Genomic DNA, 19,094 nt, shown 5'->3' with positions numbered 1-19,094 from the left:
TCCAGCCCAAGAAGCTGGAAGGGTGGGGCAAGGTGGGTATGCAGGTACATGGTTAGGACATGCAGAGACATGTCTTTAATGCATAATTTGAACCTTCCACCAGTTTTGTAATGCAGAGTCAGGCACAAAGAAAGACAGCCTTGCACAGACAGTATGACCACCTAAATTGACTACCATCAGGAAAAAGGTATTGGAGTCACTGTGATTAACTCTTTAAGTAAGCCAGTTAAGCATTTTGCATTCACTAGTGAATCAAATACATTAAATTATTAGGGAAGGGCTACAGAAAAAAACAAAACAAAACAAAAAAACCCACCCCCCCCCCACAGAAATCACTGTTTCAGTACACCAGCTCATTACTGAGCTCATGGTTAGCCCACAGTTTTAATACAGAATTCAGCTTCATTCTTATGTCCTAAAGAGAGGTGAAAAGATACAAACAGAAAAAGAAGTCATGGTATTCGTTATTCAGCTATCAGTGTGTGTGTGCGTGTTGTGACAAATAAGTATTAAAATAAGCCCCGAGTTTAAACTTTAAAGTAAAATAAAGTGTCAGTGGACTGCTTCCACAAATAGGCTTGTGCCAGATTTGAATGTTTTGGAAGCCAGAATGGATTTTAAAACGCAGACGAAGGATTTAATGGGAAAACATGCCATCAGGGTACTGTTGATTTTGAGTTTTTTTAAAACATAAGGTTGTAGCTATTAACCTCTGCCTCAGAAAGTCCTGCAGCTCAGATTGGAAGGCAACTTGAAGCAGGCATCATTGCATTTCTGCCAGTGGAAGAAACCTCACTTTGGACAAGTAGTGATTTTTTAAAAACTCACTCCGGACTTTCACAGAGTCATATTCATGCTGCCACATGTTTCATTTTTGACTTGGCAAGTTAGTAACATAGCATTGTTTCAGTCATAAGGCTTGTGAAATTTCAGGTACTTCCATACAGTATTTTTGTATGAGAACTTGGAAGTTCTTCTTCCAAAATCATATTTTGCTGCTAACCTTTGGTTCCAGTTGTAGTAGTTCTGTCAATGTTTCATCACGCAGCTGTCCTTGAAATCAGTATTTTGCCATAGGGGCTCCACACAGCAGAAATCCAAATACAATTGTGATCAGATTAGTTCCATTTACTTAGCTAGCATTAGCATAGATGTACACTGTTTCTAGCAAGAACAATGACACAAAACACATCCCGATGTGCCTGTTTTGGTTTACTGAGATCCCACCTGTGCACTCATAGTAAACTCAGGAGTGCTTTACTTGGGAAACTCTTTCTGAGCAAATATAAGGGTAAATCAGGGATGTGAGATGCTAGGCAAGGTCCACGGAGTGAACCCCCCAGCATTTCTGCTGTTGTTATCATGCTGTGGTGTCCCCTCACATAACACATGCTGTTCAACTGCTGCATAATGTGTTCCATATAATACGAGTTTTTATTGAGTCTCTTTGATCTGATTTCACTCACTCTCCACTTCCTTGAGAGCTTTCATTAGGATGATAGTTCTTTTTAATTGGCTCTAAATAGGCTGTGGTTCTGTTCACTGCTGCCTTTACATTCTGTCTCTTCTAGGTATAGCCTGTGTGTATAAATTAGAGACTCCATGAATAAATATTTGCTAAAAATTAAATGCAACACTCGACCACAAGCTTAAAGATTAAGTACATTTATCACTGCTTCTGTAGAAACCAGGGGCAACTCCACATGAGTTTGACATGGAATTGCAAAAATCAAATGGAGGCTTATCTTCCAAGGTTCGTAGAGGGATCATGAAGTGACCTACACCACTCCACTGGCTGGGGCATATGAGTCCTTTACTTTCTGCTCTGTCACATCTTACTTTGTAATAACATTACTTTGCAAAAAAAATTGCTTTGCCAAGAGTTAGCCAGAGAGAAAGCTTGCTCCCTTTTCAGCACAGCTCTGCAGCAGCAAGGAAAGGTAGGCACCCCATCTTGCCAAGTGTTCAGCAGAAGCAGGACACGGCAGGGCCCTTGTTTCCCTTAAAAGCATGACAAGGAAGACAGTTCCTCCATGAGGCTTCCTTGCTGAGCATCACGGAGCAGCAAGAACTGGGCTTTTCTCTAATAGAAGGGGAGTAGGAGAGCTACATAAGTGTGCTAGTTTGAGGCTAATTGGAATATTTTAATGAGAAAAAATGGATTATAGGCTGTGAAAAGGAATCAGTGGTGATATCTGCTTCATTCATAGGCTTGATGAGATGTATAACAACAAGAACACAAAACATAGACAAGACAGTGTCAGTGTGTGTGTGTCTCTGTCGCAGAGGGCGCCCTGGGCTGCTTCTGTGTAACTAATCCTCCTGCTTTCTAATCCTCCTTACCAATCCTCCAAACTCACCCTGCACGTAAGGTATACTCTGGGATAAGGTAGAAGGGTGGAAAGAAGGTGGAAGGGTGGTAGGGAGCCACTTCTGGGGACTCTGATTTCTGGGAGGAGTGTTGTGTTTCTGTATCACTTTCAACTTGTATATTTCTGTATATAGCAGCACATATTCATGATACATTGTAGATGTCTGCTTGTATATTGTACTAAGCTGTAAATATAAAGCTTCATTCCTTAACTTCCAGCCAGCTGAGTCAAGCCTGGGTGATTTCATAAGGGGGGGGGGGGGGGGGGGGGGGCAGGTAACACCCAACCATCACAATATACCAGGCAATGACCTTACCAGAGGTATACAGTACCACAGCTCAACAGACAAGCAAGCAGCAGCAGAATGACAGGAAGAGGTCAATTAGCAGACCTCCAGGTATCAGTTAGAGACTAGGTAACAAATCAAGTCCAAAAGGACAACCATCTTTCCACAGGCAACAGGCTTAGACCTCAGCTTAAATGAAGCTCCTGATTCACAAGTGTGGGTGGAGGTTTCAGGTGAAGTTGTTTAGCATGATTAAGGCTTGTTAACTTGCCCAGGGCACTGCTACTGAACCCTTTTCTCACCATTTACAGTGGGATCTAATCAGGTTAGACTGATGGGCCACGGCTAACGGTATGAAGTTCAATAAGGACAAGTGCCAGGTTCTGCACCTGTGTAACAAGCCCATGGGGAGCTATGGCCTGGGGATGTGTGGTTGGAAAGCTACAACTTAAGAGAGGGACCTGGGAGTATTGGTTGACAGTTGACTGAACATGAGCTAGCAGTGCCCAGGTGGCCAAGAAGGCCAATGGCATTCTGGCTTGGATTAGAAACAGGGTGGGTAGCAGAGACAGGGAGGGGATTATCTCCCTGTGCTCAGCACTGCTGAGGCCACACCTCAAGTGTTGTGTTCAGTGCTGGGTCCCTCACTACAGTAAGGATATTGAGGTTCAGCTTATGTCCAGAAAAGGACAGTGAGGATGGAGAAGGGCCTGGAGCACCTGGACTATGAGGAGGGGCTAAGGGAGCTGGGGCTGTTTAGGCTGGAAAGAGAAGGCTGAGGGCAGACCTCATTGCGCTCTGCAATTACTAGAAGGGAGGTTGGAGCAAGAAGAGGGCAGCCTCTGCTCCTTGGAGGCAAGGGACAGGAGCAGAAGAAATCATTCCAAGCTGCACCAGGGGAGGTTCAGGCTGGATGTTAGGAAATAATTCTTCCCAGAGAGGGCTCTCAACCATTGGAATGGTCTGCCCAGGGCTGTACTGGAGTCCCCATCCCTGGTGGGGTTCAAGCAACCTGTGGAACTGTTGCTTAGGGACATCGTTTAGTGTTGATCTAGACTGGATGAGCTTGGAGGTCTCTTTCAAACAAATATATTCTGTGATTCTGTGATTTCACAGCTATAATGAAAGACTATGAAAAATACAAATCTCTTAGCATCTCGGTGGGATACTAAACATTTCTTGACAGCTACAGAAAGTTATACTGGGCAAAACTCAGTACAGAGAACGTAAACAGTAAAATTCCTGAATAGATTTCATCAATTAACTGGTAGCACATAAAATATGATCAGAAGACATCTGACGTGGTAACATCATTTCAAGCAGTTATGCAGTACCACATCTCTTCTAGTGTTGCACGTTAACTGTCTGGAAAGAGGGGAACAAAGACCTAACACCCTGAGTAATTGGTTGCTAAACTCACCTCCTCTGCATATCAAGAACCCAAACAGAGGAGCCAGATTTTAAAATTGTGGCCACCACGGTGAGATTAAGAGCTCCTGGCTCCCTACTTTGCACTCTACTCTCACATGCAGACAGAAAGGGATTAAGCAGAAGACACATAACAGTTGTGTTAGTGATAACATTTTCTGCAGTGCATATGGTCAGGGTAAAATTTTTGGTAAGTTAATTCTATTTTACATCTGAGCTGATGTGGTCAATGAAAATATAAACCCAATAAAAACAGACATAAAAAGCTGTTGTAAAATACATGAAAGCTCTGGAATACAGAGAGTCCATTTTGAAAAGAAAAAAACCCAAACAAACAAAAAAAACCAAACAAAAAAAAACCCACCAACAAAAAAACCCCAAACAAACCACCAACTAATTTTAAAAGTTCACAATATAAATCCACTAATTGTTATTAATACTGAAGGTGGCTATCTTCGAGGTAACAGCTATTGGAACTTGCCCATTTGGGGATACCCAAACTGGATGATCTTGGAGGTCTCTTCCAACCTGGTTGATTCTATGATTCTATGATTCTACCCTCCAGAGAAAAACAAGGTAGGACAATCTCAAATGCATCAGTTAAGGACTGCTCTTGGTTTTCAAAGGTAGTCTGAACTAATCTGTGGCACTTACCAAAATTTAACTCAGCTCAAACAGATTGTTTCATTTTAAAATGTTTAACTCATTCTTAAGCTATGTGAGTACAATGTCTGAAGCTGTGGTTCTCACGTGGTCCAGCAACCTTTGATTGGGCTAAACTGGAGGAAGTATTGACAGCAAAAGAGCCCCTAGTGTGACTCATAATTAGGTTTACTCTACCAATGAAATAAGCTCATTAAGAGATGTTACAAATGTAAATACAATTTTGAAATCAAATTGTGTGAAAAAATGTAGATTTGGAACTAGAAGATGAAGCATGGTGGAAGAACTATGATAGGTTCTGTTAAAGAAAACCAGAAGAAAAGCTGAAAATCCTCTTTAGCCTCCATGGAATAATGTATTCCAGATCAGCTTCTAACACAAGCTTCTAACATGCAGACTTTGTTGAGCGCTGCAGGATCCTAGTGTTTCTTTTGCATTTAGCCTGATTTCAGTCAGGCTGTATTTACAAACAAAACATAATAAACCTTGCAATATACAACAGGAATTCAGCCTGGAGAGTGGTGCAAGCTCCCAGTGAGCAAAAAGCCTATGTGACAAACTTCATCCTACTCCTGTACACATTGGCAAGGACATCTCACTGACAGCAAAGTGTGGGAGAGTACCTCTGAGTCCTCAGGCCTTTGAAACAGGCTCTTTGCTCGTGATATTTTCAGTGATATTTCCAGTTTGAATCTGTTGTGGAGGGGGTTCTCTATGCCTACACCTATTTGGCAGAGAAATTAATTTGAGATTATATAAATTTTATATTAAAATATAATTTATTAAATTTATTATTTATGAACTCTCACCACCTCCAACCACTGTGTATTAAAATTTAGTTCGGTGCAAGGTTATGTGCAAGGTTATGAAAACAATTTAGGACAGACTATATACAGGGATTTCGTTATTTAACTAGCAAACATCAAACTGTAAACAGAGAGAGGAGTTTCCCTGAGGATTAATGCCTCTTGGGATTTTCTATGCTATTTGCCCACCTGGGTGGGCTGAAACTCTTTCTTCTCTATGGCAGAGATAACTTATATTACAGAGGTATCAAAGCTTTGCTCACAAGAGTTATTATCAATTATTGATCACGCTCTGGGGCTGTGTCACAGCCTGTGCCCAGTGTCCAGACTTCAGGGGATCTGCCTGTGGACTCTCTGAGGCTGGAATCTTCCCAGCTTGAGGGGAGATAGGTGAATCTTCCCAGTCTCTGGGGAAATAGGTTTTCTAACCTTTGTTCTCCTGGCGAGGGACAATCTCTGCCTTGATGCTGCTGTCTTCGTCTGGATGCTGTGTCCAGGGATATCAACTGGCAGGATTACAGGAGCAAGAGAATTTCCGTGCAGTCTCTGGCACAGTTCCTTCACGGGTTCAGGTCACGTGTGTGTGTTAGCAGATAATCCAAAGTCTGTGTCCCTGGTTGTCTCAGTGGCAATGGCTTTTACCAGGCAATGATAAGCGGCGAGCATGTGAAGTGTGCTTGGCTGCTAGGAGTCTTAGCTCTGTAGGTAAATCAACATAGCTTGCAGATGTGCACAGCTGGCTTAGAAGGCTATAGGCTCCTTTTATATGTATATGTGCAGGCTTAAATGAGCTCTGCATCTAAGGTACGCAGGCAAGTAAGCTGCGAATGAATCAAAGTGTGAGGTCTGGGCCTCTGAACATCGGAGCTATGCAATGGCTTCTGAGCGTGTGAGTATGAGCGGCAGAGCGCTTCAGGTGAAGGTCGGAGCTGTGTCTGATCCTTGCAGGTGAATCAGAGAGCACCTGCGGGTGAGTCAGAGAGGGCTGAGCTGCGCTGCAGGCAGGGTCAGAGAGCTGAGCACGTGTCTAGCTGTGCACCCCTCTTTATTGACTATGACCCGAGATCAATGGCCTCTTTGGCCACCAGAGTGACCAATCAGGTTGGCAGTTAGCCAAATCTTACCATAATAGGCAGGAGGCTCTTGCCTGGACTCTCCCAAATATGGGGATCACATGAATTTGCCCCAGGGAGACAAGAGCTGGGTGTGTGTGGTTTACACAACTTGTTTACAACCAGGGGTCCTGGCAGAAAAACATGTCCAGGCATGTGCAGGCATAAATAAGCCTCTTTTCAGGTCTACAGGTCCTCCACGACAGAATCAAAGCACTGCCATCTCAGCTTTGCATCAAGCACAGTTCACCTCTGTCTGAGAAGGTGGTAGGAAGAGCAGTGTGTTTTCCTTTTGCAAGCAATAAGCAGTGCCTACTCTGCAGCCTTGGTGGGCCTCAGTTCTCCAGGATTGATAGCCACTGCAGACTCAAAGCTAATGTGCTGTAGAGCAAGGCACCTAACACTGGCAGGGCACTACTAAGAGCCAGACAGTGCCTTTAAACGTGCCTTTAGCTTTTGGGATCTTACATGTCCTGTACAGCTTATCCAGACCGTTTGAAAAGTTTTCTTCTCTTCTGCTTATACAAGCCATATTTCCTTTTCCACAGAGAAAATACTCCTCTAAAGCATTTCTTTCTTTCCACAGTCAGCCAGAAACTAGAAAGGATGCAGCCTGGGGATAACTGTGAAACAGAAGTAGCTCTGGGCAACTGCAAGCAAGGTCTGCCTGCTGTGTGTCCATGGCAAGAATTCCAATGCCCAGTTCACGCTGAAGATGTACCAGTAACAGATCTGTTTCCCTCACCTGAACAAACTGAAGAGCTTATTTCTGACAGTGCAAGACTGCTTACTGTGGTGTTTGCATGTAATCAGCTCATTCTCAGCAATTCACAAAAGCCTCACAATGAGGCAATACCTGTCTGTGTATCTATGACACTGTGAATTACTAAGCAACGTCTCACCATTTCCGAGGGCCCTGATGCCCTGCCAACAGCTACTTTTCTGTCTGCAAAATGAAAACGTGGCCTTCAGAAACTTGCCCTGTGACGCACAGCTAGCGGACCAACAGTGGGCAATGGCTCAGCAGCTGTTATTTACCGATTTTTGTTTAGACTTTCTTAAGACACAGACATTGTGTCCTTATTTACTGTGCAGATTCCTGACGCTGGACTTGGCATTATACGATGGGAGAAACACTACTTGCACTAGAGGACAGGCACATACTCGTATGTATCACTCCCTGCCTCCCGGTTCAGAGGACATTCAGGGGCCCCAAAGCCATTACTGCTTCGCTGGCCTACTGCCAGCACTCTTAAGACCGTCGCCTAATTGGCAGGTCTTATGCTGTGCTCTGTTACTTCTTTGGTGGTATCTTAGGTGCCTCGCCTGAACTGCCGCCCTGACCCTGGAGAAGCAGCAGGAGGCTCGCCCCGTGGCCCCCGCCGGCTGCTACCACAGTGCGGAAACCACGGCTGCCCTGCCGTCACCATCGGCCTGCCGCTGCCGGCGCCTGGCCGCGCCCCCTCCACGCTTCAAAGCGCAGACGGCTGCCGGCTGCGTGATGGGGCAGTCGTGAGGCGACGGCGTGGAGAGCTAAAGGCATAAGGCGCTGCGAGGCGGAGCGCTGCCGAGCAGGGCCGGCAGGTGGCGACCGATGCCCGCAGAGGGAAGCCGCCGTTGACCGCTTCAAGGCGCCGGCTGAGAGGGCTGGGCCAGGCCGGCGCTGTGACCGCGTGAATGGGCGCACAGAGAGGGGCGGAGCTTCGTGCCTGAGCGCTGCTCCTCGGCCGCAGCGGCCGCCCTGCCTCGCCGCCTGCTGCCCAGCTCGCAGGACGCGATCAGGGAGAGCAGAAGGCCTGCAGACAGGAAGGCAACAAGACAAGAAAAGGAATTTGTTTGCCGCCAAGGAGTGCAGTGACTGCTTGCTGTCTGGGCTGTGACGGAATTGTTCTGAATCTATTCACAGAAGAGATACTGAACTTCAGCAGGCTTTGAAACAGTCTTCTTGACGCTGTGATACTCAGTGTTGCTGGAAAGCAAAACATAATTTACACTAACATTAAAAAATTAAGATTTCAGTGGGCAGGTGAGTTTGTGAGACTGCGAGGACTCCTTCCATAGCAGGTCTGCAGGGTAAACTGTTCTATGATTACATTGCTGACAACAAAACCAAACAAACTAACCCTCACAGAACCTGCCAGCTACGCCAGCGCACCATTGCTTCCACTTGCAAGCACAGCTCCTTGGCAGTGCTCTGGAAGCCACTCAGCAAGAGCCAGGGTGGCAGCTGGACCGTGACAGGTGTGCTGATTTGAGGCTAATTGGAATATTTTACTGAGAGAAATTAAATTCCTTGGCTGTGAAGAGAAAAATAACAGTGACCTATATCACCCATTCTTCTGCTGAGAGCCACAACTAGACAAAATACAGATAAGGCACTCACCACTTCTCAGCTCTCTGTCAGTCTGTGGCTTGTTGCATCTGCCTTTGCTCCTTTGCATGAGATCTTTGTAACCTAACCTAACCTAACCCTTTTCCCTCTAACTTTCTTGTTATCTTTATCGCTGCAGCTATATGGAGGCTAATCTGGTTATTTCTGAGGGGAGGGAAAGAAGGGAGAGAGGGAGGAGGGGAGAGGATTGCAGCCTGAATGTTTAAGGAAGGATTTTTGTGTTTCTGCATTACTTGTGTAGAACTGTAAATATTTATATACTGTACACATATATACTTGTAAATTGTGCTAAGCTATAAATATAGCTTCCTTAACTTCCAGCCAACTGAGTCTAGTCTGGTGAATGTGTGGAGGTGAGTTAATTCCCAAATCATCACACAGATAAAGATTTTTTTCTGCCCTTTTAGTGTTATACCTGTAAATGAGTTATTTTTATCTGTCAGTAAATTGGATTACCTGGATTTTACTAGAAATGCTATTGAATCAGTGCAGCTGAATGTCACTGAATCATGAAAATGAGATTATTGTCCTGCTGAAGGAATACAAAAGGACCTGGAGATGGAGCCATGTGTGGCTCGATCATTGTGCCTCTTTCACAGTGTATGCGATTTATCCATGTTTATGAAATACTAATCTTGATTCTACCCCTGTTTTTATTTCATATTGTCCTTTACACCTCATCAAAGAGGATGTACAAAGGTATTATGAGCATCTGAAGTTGGTAGATGCCTTGAAAGAAGAGGCTGAGGGACCAGAACTTGTTTAGGTAGGGGAAGGAATGGCTTCAAGAGCACCTAACAGCAGCATCCCAGATCCTACTGGAAGGCTTACTGAGAAGCTGGATCTTGACTATTCCTGGCAATACATGGTAGGAGGGCAAGAGAAGACAGACCCAAACTGAAGCAAAAGAGGTTCAGACTAAGAAACTTGTTCCCCATGAGGGCACCCAGGCACTGGATCAGATCACAGACAGGCTGGTCGTGCCACTGCCTGAGTGGATCAAGTCTTGAGCAGCTTGGTCTGATCTCACACTTGGCCCTGCTGTGAACAGGAGGTCAGACCAGAGACTGCCAGAGGTCCCTTCCAACCTGAATGTTCCTATGGTGCTGTGAACCCATGATCTTTGTTTATCTACGATGTATATATATATACACACACATACATATATATCTCTTTTGGGTCGTACGGTTGGTCTTCTGAATACAGTAGGCTAGGTGCATACATTGACATGGTGTGGAAGGAATTTTTTTCTTGCCTTTTCTTCTTTTAAGCTAGGATTTATTACGTGAAGGTCAAGAATAAGTGCAGAGTCATGCATCTGGGAAGGAATAATAAAAACTGCAGCACAGCAAGTTCCACCTCTGCACGAGGAAGAACTTCTTGAGTGTAAGGGTGACAGAGCCCTGGCACAGGCTGCCCGGAGAGGTTGTGGAGTGTCTTTCTCTGGAGCCTTTCCAGCCCTGTCTGGATGTGTGACCTGTGCTAGATTCTCTGCTCCTGCTCTGGCAGGGGGGGTTGGACTCGAGGATCTCCAGAGGTCCCTTCCAACCCCTAACATGCTGTGATCCCATCATTCTGTTATTAGTGTATAGGTCCTGAAATTAGGTTGTATGAAAGTATGTTGCTGTTACATATTTTCAGTTTGTTTTAAACAACCTGCCAAGCTTGGATAAGGAGAGGTAATATTAACAAAATGTAAGCACTCAGATTACAAATATAGAAAGCACCGTCACAGGGGGTTTTGCTATTGCATGAGAGATCAGGTTTTGATTTCAGCAACTTCCTTTGAATTCCACTAGGGTGCTACAGAGACTTCTCACTTTTTTGATACAGTGAATTCTTCATCTTTAAATGAACATCACTCATCTTCCAAAAATACAAATTCAGGTTCAAAGCAAAATTATAAACCTGAACTAATTGGTTTTTTCATTGCCTATCTTCCTTTGCTCTGAAATCACAGCTGGAATAAAAGTTCTGTACTCACTAGGGAAGTCTGTTTTACTTGGTGATTGGAATGGAAAACCTGGACAACCTCTGAAAAGTGCATTTTATATGCAGTATAGTATAGTTTGTGATTATTAAATATATTATGTGGTATGTTTTTGTAGTGGAGAAGCAGCTGACTTGTTGACAATGAAGTATCAGGTGGGAAGAGTCATAAAGTTAGTTTAATGTGTTTTTTTTTCAGGCATCAGGGTCCTGACATTTTGTCCTGCCTGTTGCAAAACACATATTCTGCTTTCATCATTCATTTCCATTTTTTGTACATCCCGTGTTGAAGCCTTGGACTGTAAACAGCCAAGTTTAGGGATCTGTTGTGACCGAGTATGTGTTCTACTTCATGCTGCTAAAATTAATCCAGAATATTCACTTGTCTAGCACTTTGCTGATCTATGTTTTTATTTTAAAAGTTGACCTGTGGTGAATCAGATCAGCTCTTGTAGATCTTACCTCCCTTTCTGTGTTCGGAGCCTTTCAAATTAATCAAACTTTCCCACAGACAGAATTCAGACTTTTGAGAAGATATCCATTAACCTGTTTTGAGGATCATTCAGGAAAACATATTTGAAAATCCAAGCAAAGTGCTCTTTAAAAAGTTTTAACACTGCATTTTTTTTAACTCCAGAACATGAATTTATTTCTCAGCTAACTGACACAAAGTACAGAGTACTGATGCCAACAAAAAAAATAAAATAATTGTAAGTGACAAAAAGAAAAAGGAGCTATCCCCCTTCCAGGTGAATGTTGCTCTTTAATCTGCTGATAGGGTTGTTTTAGGCAGCTTGTCATATTTATCTTCATTGAATGCTTCATCAGTTCCTTTGTACCTGGTTTGCCAGTTAGTCATGCAAGAGCTTCATCTTTACACTGTCACTGATTGATTTCTTACAATGCTCTTGAACAAATAGCATCTGAGCTAAAGTCCATGGAATTCAAAGTGATTTTTTCCCCTAGACTTTTCCTCATGACCAGGAAAATTACCAGAAGTGTAATTTAGAATAGGTGCTTTGAGCTTTGGCTTAAAAACTGTCTTTTGAAACACTTGTGTCCTTTAGCTGTCAACAGAGACAATCCTTTAAAAAACATAAAGGGACTCCTTGACACTGTTTTTTTGTCCTTGCCTATTCTAGGAATTAGTGTCAGTTAATGTTAATTCCATTCAGATTTGTAAGGATGCACATTTTCTGTTGCAGACTTCAGTGGATGTTTCCAGTGTCCCTTAAATGAAATGCTACAAAGGGTTGATTGTTTTGCAGTGGCTGGGAGATAAATCCTGACACGGGGTTCAGTTTGATATGCTAATCCTCATATGTGCAGAGGGGTGAAGAGGCATGGGTAGTGATGGAAAACAGTCTGTTCATAGTCCTCACTCTTCTAATTGCAGATAAAACAAAGAGCAAGAGCAAAAATAATCATGAGCATTACTTCAGCAGTTAGAGTACATTTCAGAAGTAGTCTGTATACAGCAGTGCCTTATGTCAATCTGATCATGTTAAAACTAAGTGACCAGACTCTAAGGAGGCTAAGAAAAGAAGATGCTGATCTTTTTTTGCCTTTTATATGCACTTTTTAAGTGTCTCAAATATAACCTGAGTGGAGATGTGACTTTATTCCTAGCGTTGTTTCCTGTGCTACAGAAAGCAGTCTGTCATGGCTTTGCCTAGCCATCATTGCTGCAAGGCTGTCTCAGAAAACCAGAACTTTGGATATTTCCTGAATTTTTGTCTGGTCTTCAGCAGTTATTATCATCTACAGCACAGAATTGTATGGACTCGTGTTTACCAGTTCTCTCCCTTAAAGAAAAAAATGGCCTTCCCACCCCAGTGCTAGAACCACTTGCAGAGTGACCACCACATTGGAGCAAACAGACCCTGTGATTCATTCTGTGCATGGTACATTGGCAGTGGAAAAATATTCTTCAATGTATGATAAAAACAAAAATTGTATGAATCACAGGGACCTTGTGTACCTCTTGCCCTAAGTACCTAATCTTCATGATATGGTAAGGTGTTTGTTGCTTCACATCAGCGATCTCAGTCCTCTGTTAACTCTTTTACTTCTGTGCTCAGCAGAAAACAACACCAATCTCAAAGCACTTGCTTTAAAATTCTCTTGGGATGGTTACATTTTTTGGTACCATGCCACATGCATCATTATGGAATTGTGTAATTATGTGTTGCCCCATTTATTCTACGGATGAAATTACAAGGAAGCAGTGAGTACCTGCACAGGGATGAATGATTTGCTTTGGTCTTTAGGACTGCAGTGGAAATAATACTGTGTGCAGCACGTGGAGGAAAATTAGATTGTGGACTTACAGCCAAACATCAGAAGAAGATTCAAGATGCTGCTAGACAAGAGAGGCTCATTGCAAAGGTCTTCTGTATGGCCAGAATATAACCTCATGAAGGCAAAGCAGGTACTGCTTGTCAAACATCCTCTAACAATTAACCACCAAGGCAACAAAAGTATGAGCATAAGAGGTTCCTTCTGCCAGGTCACAGTGAGGTGGAAACCTACACCATGAATTGTAAATGCACGGTGAAGCAGAATTTTAAGAAATCAACTCAAGAATGGTTGTCTCTGTTCCATTAACAGTGACATGATCAAAAGAGACTGTGAACCCTGCATTAACTGCACAGTTAAATGAGGTTTCCATGTCTCTTGCCTTTTTTAACCACCTGCTGAGCTGAACCACTCATTTTAATTTGTCATTACACTTGAAATTCTACCAAACTGATACAGACAAAACAATTTCCAGGGACAAATGCAGAGATCTGGTCGTGGGAATGAAATATTACAACTCTGCAACCATGTGTGACAACTAAGCAAATCTGTCCTTGGTCCTTGTATTAAACCTTCCTGCGCTTAGTAGTAAAATACTGTCACCTCTACCACTATGCAAGGTAATGGCAGAGGAAGTCTATGAAGATCCTCAGTGGTTTTGTGAAAATTGGAAGGTATGTAATATATGTAATACTAAAAGAAAAGAGTAATGTAGAACCATCCTACAGTCTGGAGATAGTGGGGCTAATTTACAGTCTGAATGAATAGCTCATGTATTCAGAAGCTGCCTCGAATAGTAATTAATAAAACAGGGTTCAGAGTGGAAGGATGAGTGTGCTAGTCCCAGGGCTCTCAGGTGCTACTTGCTCTGTAGCATCACTGTTATTTTAATCTTCTTTATACAATTAAATACTGCAGTTGTCTTTCTCCTCAGGCTAAGAAAGATATTTCTTACATGAACTCAGTAGAAAAGAACATATCACCATTTTTGTTCTGGACACCAAATTCTCTCTCCGCTCGCCTCTCCCTGCCTGCTGCCTGGGGCCACTACCTTTGTTCGCTTTCCGTGACCCTTTGCTCCACGGCACTCTGCACCGATCCAGTGGATGATCCAACGAGGCGTTCCCGGCCGCCGCCGCTCCAGCTCGCCGCATCAGCCCGATCGTGCCCGTGGGACCTTCTCAGACAGCGCGCCCCAATTCGAATTGAACTAACAGCTCCACGTGAAATCAACTACGTGACTTTCACTATGTATATACTGAGACTTCCAATTAGTGAGTATTGGAACTCTCTTGATTCAAGTTGCTAAGGAATTTCATTAACTTTGCCAGTGGCACTTTATGCCACAAGACTCTCTGACCAGAACATTTCTAAAACCTCTACCAACTTGCTTCATTCGGCTGTAAATAGACATTCTGTAAAATAGTTTCACCAACTGTATACAAAGAATTTCTGTGGGTTAGCTGTACAGAAGTTTGGGGGAAATTCTCTTTGTATATATTAATAAATTAATAACCTTCAAATCGGCCTCATATCTCACCCCAAACACAGACTCAAACCCCTCCACAACAACTCCTCATCAGCTGACTGTCTATTGCAGTATGTCTCTGCCCCAAGAAGTTCTGCTGGAACCTAAAAAACCAACCTGAGAGGAGTTCTTTAAATAAAGTCATGGTCTTTGGCAAGGATGATTCTGTTCCAGTATGAAAGAAACTATTCCTCTTGTCTCTCTCTGACTTCCTCCTTTCTCTCTCCTATTCCTCCTTTATGGAGCCTCTTACCACCAGCATCTCTACCCATATTGCTAGCACAATGGGTTGCTGTACAAGATTAGACAGTTGTGCAGTTCCTGCAAGGTCACTCAAACATTCTGCTTTGAATACAATCTGTAACAAAATATTTGCTTTAATTCCAAGTAAAACCCAATGCAAATTATGCTTCTGTGATCTCTCACAAGCAGTGCATTTTCCAGCTGTGAAATCAGCTGTTGTTCACTCTGAGCTCGGGCATTAAATGAGTAAAGCTGGCAGAAAGGTGAATGTCCTTGTTGGAAGTTTTACATCATCTCTTTCACTTTATTTCCAATAAAGATGCATTTTTTTTTTCTAAAAGAAAACAGACACTAGAAATTAATGACACCTGTGCATACTACCTAAAAATGCTTGTGCTCTTACGCATTGCTTTTTAACAGCAGCTTTCCATATGTTACACAGTAGTGATCAGTAAAATTGAGCTCGTTTGACTTGGCACTTTTTCATGACTTTACTGACAAAATTTGAGTCAAAGGCAATTGCTATGCATCCAGGTCTAATTCATAGAGAAAGGGCAACAGAACAGTGAAGTCACAGCAAAACTGGAAACATTTTGGTCAGCGGTCAGTGGCAAAACTGGAAGAAAATCCTAAAATGCATTAGCTGATTGTAAAAGCACTTCTGTGTGGTGGGAAGGCAAGGCCTGTAACATGAAGATCTTAGTGTGGAAAGGATGGAGCCACACCTAGAACTGCAGACATTTGCCAGATGAAGGCTATGGCACCCAGCAGTGTGAGAAGGACAGTGGGGATTCGGCATTGTGTCTTCTGCTGTGGTTTAATGCTGCTACCCATTGCAGTAATTCCGGTATGTAGTCCTAGCTTTATCATTAGCTTTATCATTAGCTTGCTCAATGAACACTAAAAAATAAAATAAATTACAAAGCCCCAAACCATGACCAAAAGCCCTTGATGCATGTTACACAGCAGGCTGCTCCTCAACTGCTCATGAAACAAGATGCTAGCCAGTGTAAGACCAGGTTATCTTGCCTATCTGCACTTGGAACCACATCTCTTTATGATAAATAACACATGATGCCCTGTTCACCAGAGACTCGTTTTTTGCTTCCTCTTGTGTCAAAGATGGAAAAACTGCCTGAAAATTCACAGGATTTTCTGATGATTGGTTTCACCAGAATACTTTTCTTGACAAAAGCTGAGAAAACTCTAAAAACTCTGTGGTTAACTGAGGTTAAGGGCTGTTTTGTTGGAGATGCAGTTATCAGCTCTCAGTCATAAAGTGAACCCGTTTAACTTAGGGTCACTCAGTCTGCCAAAGAGGACAGTAAGGTTTTGTTACAGATGATGTGCACAACTGAAGAAGCATGCTAGGAAAACTGTCTGAGAAACACAGCTCCTCACTGGAGTGGAGGCAAAGGGCTCCTTTCCTGTGGCTCTTTCTGCATTATTTCACTCGTGTGATCCAAGATGTGGTCAGGTCAATGGGAATCTTTTCTCTGAGTTGAAGGATTGTTTGCTCTCAGGCATACAGAGCAGGAGAATTTCTGAGGGGTGAATTCTTTTGCTTAGTGTGAATTTAAGTGGAAGCATTTTTCCTACTTTTGGATTCTAACATATGGGCAAGTACTGTCAAAAGCAGAAATCTATACACTGAAACCCACTCACCATAAAGACTAAGGGAAAAAAACAGTAATTTGTGTCTTCCATTTTTCATGTTTATGTTTTTCTGTTTTCCAACATTATCTGAACATGTATCGTATATTGAATGAACCTTGCAACATCTCAAAGTCAGTATTTAACATCCTCATTGAGAACCAAAGGCACTGGGAAACAATGGAAATGGCTGAGCTGTATGACTAGATAGCACAGCTTGATATACTTTGTTATGAATAACTATGATGAGTAAAGGTCCACAGCTCTACGTGCACATTCACCTGCAACACCCACCACTTCTCACAAGTTTTTAGCAAAGAACAAGGTGTTTGGAATTGCCAGATACTTGATTGCTTGTATTTGCATTTTAGTGGAGGAGTTTGCAAACACAGTCATTTTTTGTTAGACTCCAAATGACAAAGTGGGCTTACAATTAGTTTTAAAAAATATACTAAAGTTTACTGTGCATAAAATAGGGAGGCACCTGTCATAGCCTTGTCCTGCCCATATATTTGGTTTCCAACATTGCTGTTGGTTTTGAGTTAACCAAACCAAGGAATAAAACATTGCAGTATTCACTCTGTCACAAGTTCATGAGTTTGAGTAAATCCTGCTCCTTTGGTTCCTAGCTTGGTTCAGATGGGCTTCCTTTAAGCCCAGAAAACTGTCTTACTGAAATTACTTGGACTTTTTCCAGCTTGCAACCATTCCTAAGAAGTACCTAGGAGACAAGAAAAATTAAGTAACTTTCCTTACTTTCCCTTGGTACTTTCAAAGCCAGATGCTTTGGAGTTGGCTTGCTGCTGCATACTGTGGGATGACAGCTTAAGACGTCTCTTCTCTGTAGCTGTATCGTGGCTTGTAGTGAGCTCTCGATGGAGGGAGACCTCTGTAGCATTGCTCTGTACCCTTTTGTTGCTAGGTGAGCTTTCCATCTTATCTTTGTCAAAGTCACCGTCACTATGTCTGTTTGACTGGCTTGCAGTAGAGGTTGTAGGATTGGAGGTTTTCTTCACTGCTTTCATTCCCAGAGACTTCCCTGAAGATGCAAAGGGAGGTGAGGCAGTCACTTCAGCAACTTGGATCTCAGAGTGGGGCGATCCCAAAACTGCAGTTGGAGATGGAGTCACATCTGAGTGACTCTTGTGGGTTTCACCACCCCGGCCTGTGTTCCAGAGCTTCCCTGTAGTATTAAATCCAATACTTCCATTCTGTAAGTGCAGTAGGAGTAGCAAGAAGACCATCTTCATTCTGCTGATTTGTGAATGCTGCAAAGTGTCGTACATTTATTTACCATGCAAGAAGTCCTGTAGCTACTTGCTCCTCCTGAGCTATTCCTCATACAATGTGCCTGTTCAGAGGATGCCCTGACAGGCTTTATTTTTGTAGAAAGGAAACAGGTTTTGGTGTTTCAAAACTGACTGAGGAAGTCTGGTTTCCTGTTTCTGTGGATTCCTCTGCAACCTGTGACCCCTGGAAGAGCAGGAGCCTGTCAGCCTTTGTGGGAGAGAAAATAAGGTTTCTGTAGGAGGCAGAAAAAAGATAAAGATTAATGGCACAGTAGATATGTGGAAAAATATGTGCCATGAAGTAATCCTGAGGGATAAATCCTGAAATGATGAGGTAATTTTCCTTTCACGTGTATGTATACAGAAAAGAGAAGTGACTTTCACATGCCCTGTGGATGGTTTGTACTGGTGACCCTTGCTTTGAAAAAAGAGTCAGCTAGGTGAAAACAAGCTGTGCTACACAGAGCTGAACATTTGCAATGTCTTCTCCTTTTGTTTAAGTACACTGCTACCAAAAGTGGGGAGGTCATAAGGAAGAGGTTCACACTGTGTCCAAAATTGGACCACAAGCCTTTGAATTAATCACTTGCCTGCAGGCCACTGGCTCTTGGTGCCCCATCCTCTTTCTGTAGTTCATGTAACGATGCGCATGGACAGTTCCTATAGCATTTCCCATATGTGTCTGGTGCCACTGAAGATTGAAAGTATGAGAAAAACCTTCATGGGCTTAGCAGAATGGTCCCTTCTGGGACAAGATACTTGAAGTAATTTCAAATGGTGTTAAAAGCTCACATACGAGCAGTTGAATCCGTCCTAGATACCTGTTGACTGTAACTGAAGTTTGGACACCTAGCTCACATGTGGATCCATATTTATGAACCCCTAAATCCATACCCCTAAGTATGCTAGCTGAATCACACCCTTAGACAAGAACTAAAAGGAATATTGTGAATCACCAAGTCTATTCCTTCTCCTTTATTCTATACTTTTACAATTAATATTATCCTAAGGCAATATTAATTGAAGCTAAATATT

General features: G+C 42.9%; 1 protein-coding gene across 1 annotated transcript in view; it reads right to left on the bottom strand.

The window, feature by feature from the left end:
* MMRN1 (multimerin 1) overlaps positions 1–18,055 on the bottom strand; it is a 71,659-nt gene extending 53,604 nt beyond the window's left edge. The window contains exon 1 of the mRNA XM_064149358.1: positions 17,527–18,055. Coding sequence (XP_064005428.1) covers positions 17,527–18,020 — 494 coding nt within the window. The 5' untranslated portion in view covers positions 18,021–18,055. The remainder of the gene's footprint in view (positions 1–17,526) is intronic.
* Positions 18,056–19,094: the final 1,039 nt, after the last annotated feature.

This window comes from Pogoniulus pusillus, chromosome 9 (assembly GCF_015220805.1).
Source record: "Pogoniulus pusillus isolate bPogPus1 chromosome 9, bPogPus1.pri, whole genome shotgun sequence".
NCBI lineage: Eukaryota > Metazoa > Chordata > Aves > Piciformes > Lybiidae > Pogoniulus > Pogoniulus pusillus.
The sequence above is the reverse complement of the archived record's forward strand: the minus strand, read 5'-3'. Positions and strand labels throughout refer to the sequence as shown.